Source organism: Telopea speciosissima, chromosome 1 (genome assembly GCF_018873765.1).
Source record: "Telopea speciosissima isolate NSW1024214 ecotype Mountain lineage chromosome 1, Tspe_v1, whole genome shotgun sequence".
In the NCBI taxonomy this organism is placed as follows: domain Eukaryota; kingdom Viridiplantae; phylum Streptophyta; class Magnoliopsida; order Proteales; family Proteaceae; genus Telopea; species Telopea speciosissima.
In genome coordinates this window covers 67,276,005-67,285,307 of record NC_057916.1, presented here as the reverse complement: position 1 = coordinate 67,285,307, position 9,303 = coordinate 67,276,005, and the positions used below count along the sequence as shown (strand labels likewise).

General features: G+C 38.8%; 1 protein-coding gene across 1 annotated transcript; it reads left to right on the top strand.

The window, feature by feature from the left end:
* Positions 1–1,269: 1,269 nt before the first annotated feature.
* Positions 1,270–2,158, top strand: LOC122653350 (ethylene-responsive transcription factor 2-like). The gene has a single exon (XM_043847271.1). It carries the CDS (start codon positions 1,295–1,297, stop codon positions 2,156–2,158), a length of 864 nt encoding a protein of 287 aa, XP_043703206.1. The 5' UTR covers positions 1,270–1,294.
* The last annotated feature ends 7,145 nt before the right edge of the window (positions 2,159–9,303 follow it).

The following is a 9,303-nucleotide window of genomic DNA, read 5'->3' as shown; positions in this document are numbered from 1 at the left end:
CACCACACACCCAAAGAGGAAAGTTAAAAGGATTTTTCCCATACGCCCATACCAACCGACCCTGATCGGTCGGGTAGTTAGAGCACCACCATAAATTCAAAAGGAAAGCTACCCATTTGATTTTATTTATTTTTTATTGAATGTTCTGTTTGTAACGAAGCATGCCTTAAGTGGAATGAATAAGACAGAAATCAATTTATGAATATGTTCTCATTGTGATCTCTAACCCCTTTAAATTAGCAGGCTGTGAAGCAGAAAGAGAGAGAGAGAGAGTTTTGAGACAATCAAGTATTAAAAAGCTAAAACAGATATTCGCCTTTGGATTTGCATACTTCCATTAGCCAATTCGAAGTTTCCAAAGCTCTGTGGACCCCACCATAAAATATCTCTTACGAAGAAAAATATCTAGAGAGAAACACGACAAGAGAAAGGGTAAGTGTTGTGAAAAGAGGACAAGTGGAATCATCTACTTCGTTGAAACAAATAAAATTTGGTTAATGGGTGGTAAAGATAAGTTCGACAATTAATTGTGGGGCCCACCACCCTGCCCCTTCTTAATCATTTATTGACAAATTTGGAGGGTCTTATCCAACCCACTCATATATTCATTTTTTTCTCTCTATCCAAGGTCGGTGTATCCGTACACCATCTTTGTAAAATATCTTTCTTCCTCATTCACACACTCACACTCTCTCTCTCTCTCTGTGTCTGTCTCTTATACACCCCCACCACCACCACCACCACCAAACCAATAAGACTTCCACAACCACTTGCTTTCTAAGTGGGCCATCTATGTCTTATATTTCTTACATATGTGGACCCCACCTCTCCTTCCCCCCATTACCACATTTATCGAATCGCAATGGCTGTAAAATTGACGGCTCCAATTAACACTCAAGTTACCGACAACCGATAACTCTATGCCTCTATCCAAATCTTCACTCAACCCAAATAATAAGGTCATTGGTTGTTTTTTTTGGGTGAAATCGCATGGAATTGAAGTCACGTGTCTTAACAAAGTTCTCCAACCCCGCCACTTGGACGAAATTTCTCATGCAAACCCTGGGCACGACGGTAGTTTCACATGGTTGTGTATCTTGGCGTCGGAGCCACGCGACCAGGTAACTCTATTTATAGAAAAACAAAAAGGCAAGACGCATGCACTGGTCTTCCTTCTATATAAAGCCTCGTACCTCTCCTCTGTTCCAATTGGATCGTCTCTACTCTCTGCTACCTGAAACTCAAAATCAACGAAGAACACAAGAAGGGAAAAAAAAAACAGAGACGTGTAGAAATGTTAGGGCTTAACTATGAAGGATCTGATTTCGCTCTTCTTGAATCAATTCGAAGGCATATACTAGATGAATCGGAGTCATCGGCGACTTGCTTGCCTTCAAGGAACTCCGGTGATGCTTCGGTGTATTGCAGGAGTTCAAGTTTTGGCAGTCTCTTCCACTGCTTAACAGATAATTGGGGAGATCTACCATTAAAGGTTGATGATTCGGAAGATATGGTGGTTTACGGTGTTCTTCATGACGCCGTCAGTGTTGGATGGATTCCGTCACTCTCTGAAGAATCATCGAATAGTAGAAGCAGCAGCAGCATCAATAGTCCGATCAGTGATTTAACGGCGATTGACGTTAAATCAGAGCCAAAGGAGACAACGATGGCTGTGACTTCTTCTGCTTCGCCGGAGGATTCAACTTCAATAACAGCTCCAGCTGCGGCTCCGTCGAAGGGAAAGCATTATAGAGGTGTACGACAACGTCCGTGGGGGAAATTTGCGGCGGAGATTAGAGATCCGGCGAAGAATGGAGCTAGAGTTTGGCTTGGAACGTTTGAGACGGCTGAAGATGCTGCGATGGCTTACGATCGAGCTGCTTATAGGATGCGTGGTTCAAGAGCTCTGTTAAATTTTCCGCTTCTACTTAGCTCAGTTGATTCCGATCAGGTTTCTGTAACCTCGAAGAATGATTCTTCGGATCCTCCTCCTCCATCGTCGACATTAGGTTTAAATAATGGGTCTCCTAAGAGGAGGAAAAGAAGTGTGGTTGCTTCATCTGCGGTGGCAGCTCAATTAGGAAGTAGACCACCGGTGCTGCAGGTTGGGATTCAGGTGGGGCCACTTAGATGCGGTGATCAGCTCCTGGTCAGTTAGTTCTATAGGAGAGAGAGAGAGAGAGAGAGAGAGAGAGAGAGAGAGAGAGAGAGAGATGGGACTGGGATTTAGGATAAGGAGAGGCAGGTAACATCTTTCTTCCACAATTTTGGGGAGTAAGTAGGCAAGAATATTGATTGGGGAGAGGCAGAGAACTGGCTTTAGGGTGTTGTGTATGAGAATGAGAGATATAGAGAGGGGGGAGAGGGTGGATGGGCGTGGAGTGTACATGTTGTGAATATGAGATAAGATTTGTGATTGATTACAGTAAATTTTCCTAAAATTAAGCTAAAATTTAACAGATGAATCAATGACTTTCTAACAGGGAAGGAGATGAGTGAAAGATAAGACATGATGAATTCTTTATGAGAAAACCAAGATTATCTAGTTAATCCATTGTTGAATTTGTTTTCCATTGGTATATCCTTTAGGTTTGCAATATCTCAATGGATCTTACAAGAAAACTTGAATCATATGAAGTCAAGCACATGAGAATGATAGAAAAAATTATGTTGGATTTTTAATTAAGAGCTCAATGAATTATGAATTGCACTATTACAGTAGTTGGGTTTGTCCATTTGATATGATTCTCTATTTTAATGTGAAAACAGAATCAAAACAATACAGATGAGTAAAGCAATAAATGGCAAGCATTAGTCCAACTTTTTACCTTGTTTTAGGTCACTTGGAGTGATGACATGATTGGTATGAATTATTTGAGTGAATAAGATGTCATCTTAGATTAGACAAATGTAAAATTTGTGGTTCAAAAATCCAACTCAATATTTTGGTTGATCATGTATTAGATTTTCTCCTTTGTAATTTCAAGTTATCAAATAACCTTGCAATTTTCTTTAGGATTTAATCCTTTCTAAATCTTTGTTTTTGCCACATGACCCACACCAATCAGCTTCAATGGGAAAAAGAGTGGGAAAAAGAGTATACATTTGTGTGGTAGACTGGTGGGAAAATTGCCAAGGGGCATTCATAGGCTACCCATTGTGTAGACCATTGTGATGCCACCTACACTAGGCCAAAAAAGGTGGAGGGGGGGGGGGGAAGCATCAAGTTGATTATAATAGTATTTATGTATATATTTAAATAAGCATCAAGTTGATTATAATGGTATTTTATGTATCAAGTTGGTTATAATGTTTTTTTATATATATATTTAAATAACTTTACAATGTTACAAAGATATTTTATATTATCTTTATATCTCTCCTATAAATGAACATTAAAAATTATTTTAATATGTAATTTTTATAATTTTTCTATGTGAAACAAATGAAAATATCTAAAAAAAATATTTAATAAATGATCAGTCATATGGCTGAGTTGATTTTTTGAATCACAAATTTGACATTTGGACAGTACAAAAAAAATCTTAATTATTCAACAGTTCCAGATTGGTTAAGTCATCACTCAAAGTAATTCAAAACAAGATGAAAGTAGGAGTAATCAATTATTATTTATCAATTTGTTTTTATTTATGATTCTGTTCTTACCAAAACAGACAATCATTATCAAATGAAAATATCCAATTAAAATAGATGTTCATAATTCATTAAGCTCTGATTCAGAAATACAGAATAAGATTTTATCTTTACTTGATTTTAGGATATAATTCAAGTTTTCTTCTATGACTCATTGAAGTCTTACCCAGATAAGATTTTTTCTTGGGAAAGAACTATGCATGCAGTGTTTGATATGATGCTCTATTAGACCATAGACAATTGTGTAGCACAAAAAGCCAAGAGGGTGGGTACCAATGGAACTGAAGTTAACAGGGAAATCATAATTAGATATTCTTGGAAAATTATTTTCTTATATTAATTAAGATTACTCGCTGTCTTTTAACAAAATAAAGAAAAAAAAATTAAAGATTATTTAGTGTCTTATCTTCTCATTATCTCTTTCCCTGTTACAAAGTAGTTGGTTTATTTATTAGATTCTTAACTTTAGGGAAATCTACTTTAACCAATCACAAATCTTATCTCATACTCACAAGATAGATATTTTCACATCTCTCCACCGTCTCTAGATATTTTAAACACATCTACAGTCAGTCTTTCTTTCTCTCTCTCATACAAACACTCTCATTAAAAGCTAGGCTTCTCTCTCTCTCTGTCAATCAGTCTTTTTCTATTTAACCCTAAAATTGTGGCAAGAAGATGTGATACGATACGTTTCTCCTAGGTTGAAAGATAATCTATCTCACTCTCTCTCTCTCTCTCTCACTCTCACTGATCTCTGTCAATCACTGTCAAATTGTCTCTGTCTTATATCTATAGCCACATATCTATGTGGGGTCACCTGATTCCAAACTGGAACACCTTCGGTCGGCTCCTTGTTATAAACCTGGTTTTGAGCTGCTACCGTAGCTGAAGCATCGAATGTCGTAAGCCAGCCGCCTTGTCCTCAGCCGTCCCGACCATCTTAAGCCAGACTCTGGCGCCTTTCTTTGATCTCTCATCTCCGTACCCCACCTGCCGTTCACGTGCACCTCTTTAATGCTCAAGGATTTAGTTCTACTTATAGACATTGGTATCGGTCGCCAGCGATACGTTACGATATCCATGTCCATACCGATAGATACCATATCTATTCCATGTCGACCGATTTATATTGATCTGTTGTTGATATTGATGCTTTACCTTTGGTGGCGCTGCAGCTCTGATACACTCAATAATAGCCCACTTATAAACTCCACCACTCATAGATTGAAAAGTCTATACTCCACCTGCATGCTACAAAGTTGAATTCATGCATAACCCTTCTTATAAATATGAATATGGATTGTTATGTAAATTATCAGAACTTCATGTCACACCATTTTGCTCACCCCACTGCTTTCTTATTGTTTCAAACTTTTATTGTTGCCTGAAGTTTGATTTAAGTATCGAGAGTCTCCGGAGTCCAACTCCGTCCCTCTCTTGTGCTCTTTCACCTCTTCTTGTTTCAGGTTATGCAAAAGTCTCTCAATGACACATCAGCCTTCAAGATTTCAACAACAACACATACCGATATGGATTGACACGGATCAACTTGGATCAGACGGTTTTGTTGTATAATTTTACCTTTTATTTGTAACGTGATATTTATACAAGATCGACAAAATATCGAGATCGAACTGTACCGGTACTAATTTGGGTCGATCGAGACTGATACCTCAAACCATGCAACCGATGAAGCCTCTCTTTGGCTGAATCATTGCAAGGTTTTTGCATGCTAACATGATAAATTATATACAATGATTATATATTTTATTGAAATTTCGAATTATAGAATCTATATTATATGGTTGTTAACGTCATTAATGGACATTGCCACATGGGATCTACAAGCTATCCGAGGGCCAATACTCCAATCCCATGTGAGTGGCTCTTCTGGGTCCACCACTGGTGTCCATCATCTATGTCTCTCTTTTCCACATTTATCCACACACTCTCTCTCTCTCTCTCTACAAGTCACTGCCCATAAGAATCAGCAAGTTGATACACTTTCATCACTGTTGCAACAGCCACAGTGCTTCACCAAGGAGATTAGGGTCAGGATCGTCTCAGGGGGTAGGGAACGCCCAGGGCGCTGCCAGCCGTTGTGTTGTGCCGCACATATCCCTAGGTATGCATCAAAATGTGTGCGACATAGCTCAATTGCTAGATGCCCCTGGCAGCACCCTGGACGCGTGCCTCCCTAAGTGTGACGTTGTTTGAAGAATTACTTGCAATAAGATAAGTCTTACCCTATCCCTATAGTGGTGATTATTTTTTACATTTCTTAAGATTATATTACTACTTAATTTTTCCAGTTCTTATAGAAAAATAATGCATGTTGTAAGTACCGTGGTCCTCGCGTCTCTGACGAGGTTTCCGCAGCCTTCTTGGCGACTGTTTTGTATTGATATGGATAATATTGTCAATGTATAATATTGATAAATGGGGATTGGGATCATGCATGAAAATATGCTAACATAATGTGAAGTCGCCACCTAGGGTTAGGGCCTAGGACCCATTAAGTATAGCCCTATCCGTTGTGAACGGAATCGGGCTACGTGACTCCATATGGTCTGACCAAAGATTCGGGTAAGAGGTCAGGTTACGAGTGTGGGAAGGTGTTAGGCACCCACCTCGCCCGACCGAAGCCAGTCTCTCTGTATTAGATGCTACATAAGGATGAATCTCTCTCTCTCTTTTATTACGGGGATGGGAGATGTTATGAACTACATTCAGACGTTATAAATTGAACTAGAACATAATAAACTACCTTACATATATGAAAAACACAGACTAAAGCGATGAAATACGAAAGGACTATAAATTCACCTAGAGGGGGGGGGTGAATAGGTGTAGATTCGAAAATTAAAAGAACTATATGGAATTAAAACCAAACAATAAAGATAGAGAAGAGTAAGAACAAGCAATGCAAAGAGACACAAGCACTTTATAGTGGTTCGGCCAATATGTGCCTACGTCAACTCCTCTCACCTTAGAGAGAATTTCACTATTTAGAATCTTGAGTGAGCAAGAGGACTCGTACAACTACTGTTGAGAATATGAGCAAGAGAACTCAAAAGCTACTCTTGAGTTAATGAGCAAGAGGACTCCTTCTCTTGATTCCGAGCAAGAGGACTCAACAACAACTTTAAACAAAGTAAAGTAAAATACTAAGAAGTTTAAGATTACCTCAAACCTTAGTAGAATAGGTGCTACCTTTCAATCTATGCAGCTTGAATGCAAATATGTATGAAGGTAGCAAGAGTGACGTTGAACTTCTTTGATCCTCTTTGATCTTGAATGTATAATCTCACTAGGGAGTAATTGATCTTTTAGAGTTCTTGATTGTGGATAATTGTTGTGTTTAAAACACTAATCAAGAGGGTATTTATAGGCTAGAGGTCTAGAGCCAATTAGGAATCCAATTAAGAATTATATTCAATAGTCCATAAATAATCCGGTATGTTGGATGGGAATCCGGTATGCCGGATTACCTAACTCCTTTTAAAAAATAAGGAATAACGGTTATATTTAAACAGATATAGGTGATCCGGTATGCTGGATAGAGATCCAGTGTACTGGATTAGTGTTCACTGCAGTACTTCAGGAATCTGGTATGCTGGATCTCATCCAGCATGCTTAACTTAAACACTGTGAGTGATTTCCTGATATTTTACCCCTGATCCGGTATGCTGGATTGGAAACCGGTATGCCAGATTGGGCAACTACAGAGTATTTTAAGTCTAATTTCCTTGGGGTTTATTTTGGGTATTTCAAACCCACTTGGTCACATGGTTAGGGGGTAAAAAAAAAAAGAAAAAAAGCCTCTTAAGGTCATTCTAGATGGATGCATGCATGTGTGTGTGCATTAAATCGAATGTGACTTAAAAACAACAAGAAATACATATTTGTAATTTTTACAATGCTTTTAATCGAGAGTCTTCAATTTTGCGAGACTTTGAGCTTCCACAAGTTTGACTTTGTTTTTCAAGCTTCAATCTTCTTTGAACATGGTCTTTGTACACTTGTATATGCTCCCCCTCACTTGATGCTATACTTTGACTCTAAAAACACTTAGAACACAAGCATTAGTCCAAGTCTTATTTGTTATCGTCAAAACATCATCATAAGGATGACTCAGAGGGTATAGGGTATAGGGTCATTTTTCCTAATAATCTTCCTCTTTTTGATGATGACAAATAGGACACAAAAGATAAATACTGGAGAGCAATAATGTATACAAGGGATAACAATTCTTTATAATAAGACCATAAAACATAAACATTCATGAACATTCATTATTACAACTTTCAAACTTTAAGTACTTCTCCCCCTTTGGCATTATCAAAAAGAAGGGTAAAAACCTATCAAGTAGAAGGATCAAGAGGTGGACGAGGGGGAATAGAACTTGATGCACCGGCGAACGACGGTGGAACTCCTTGTGGAGTTGCTCCCAGGGTATCAAGAGAAAGATGTCCAAGATTTAGAGCAAGAGTTTGAATGGAGTTATGAATCTTGTCTTGGCGCAGGTACATGTTGTCAAAACCTTTTCTCACATTAGCCCCTAGGGATGCCACATCATCTTGAATCCGTTGTTGTCCAAGTTCAAGTTCTATGATACGAGTGTTGGCTTCATCCATGTATTCATCAATGCTTGACACCCAATCGTGCAAGGATGCCAGAATACCTTCTTGAACTTGAGCAGGAGGAGGAGCAGTTCCATCTAAGTCTTCGTCTTCTTCAACAAACACATTCGAAGGAGGAGGAATGACAATAGTGTGGAAACTATTTTGGGTGATGTATTGAAATGTCACAATGGACTCTTCTTCACGAGTAAGATCAATGTCCAAAACCTTGAAAAGGCGAGTAAGAAGACGTCCTTATGGAAGATTTGTGCTCTTTTAAGGGTGGACACAAGATTCCATATAACGCATTATAAAGTATGGAAGACAAAGGGGTGTAGAGGTATACACACAATATGTGAGATAGGCTTGAGGAGTGAGGCATTTGCTCCGATCACCTCCCCTAGGAATGAAATTGTGCTGAATTATATAAGAAATCACATGGGGAATGAGGCGAAGTCTACCGGTTACAACGGTGCCTGCTTGGGGATCATTTTGCTTCAAAATGGATGAATAGACTTCGTTGTGGTCAATGAAATCTCTGAAAATGGTGCTCTTTGGTGTCCAAAAAATGCAAGGTCCATTACACGAGATTCTAAGAAGACTAGCAAAAGCGGCAATAGTAAGTTCTATATGAATACTCTTCACATAGGTATGAAGCTTCAAGGATTCATCTGCCCCGCTGAAATAGAGATTGGTGTAGAAATACTTGACGAGTTGAGGGTAGCAAGGGTCATCCATGTTGAGAAGAGCTTCCCAACCGATGTCTTTGAACATCCTCTCAAGTTGAATGCTATTGAATGAGAATGTGTCAACTTCACGGCCTTCTTCGATTTTTTGGGAGAGATAAAGAGGCCAATTTGCACGGCATTCGGAAGAACGAAAGAGACGATCATCTCCTGGAGCATGTTGAGGTTTTGAAGAGCTTCCAATTCTTCCTCTCTTGGATGGTTGTTGTGTAACGCCCCCAAACCGGCCTAGGGGTAAGGGTCGTCACACAAATCCACAAGATCGAAATGATTTTAGA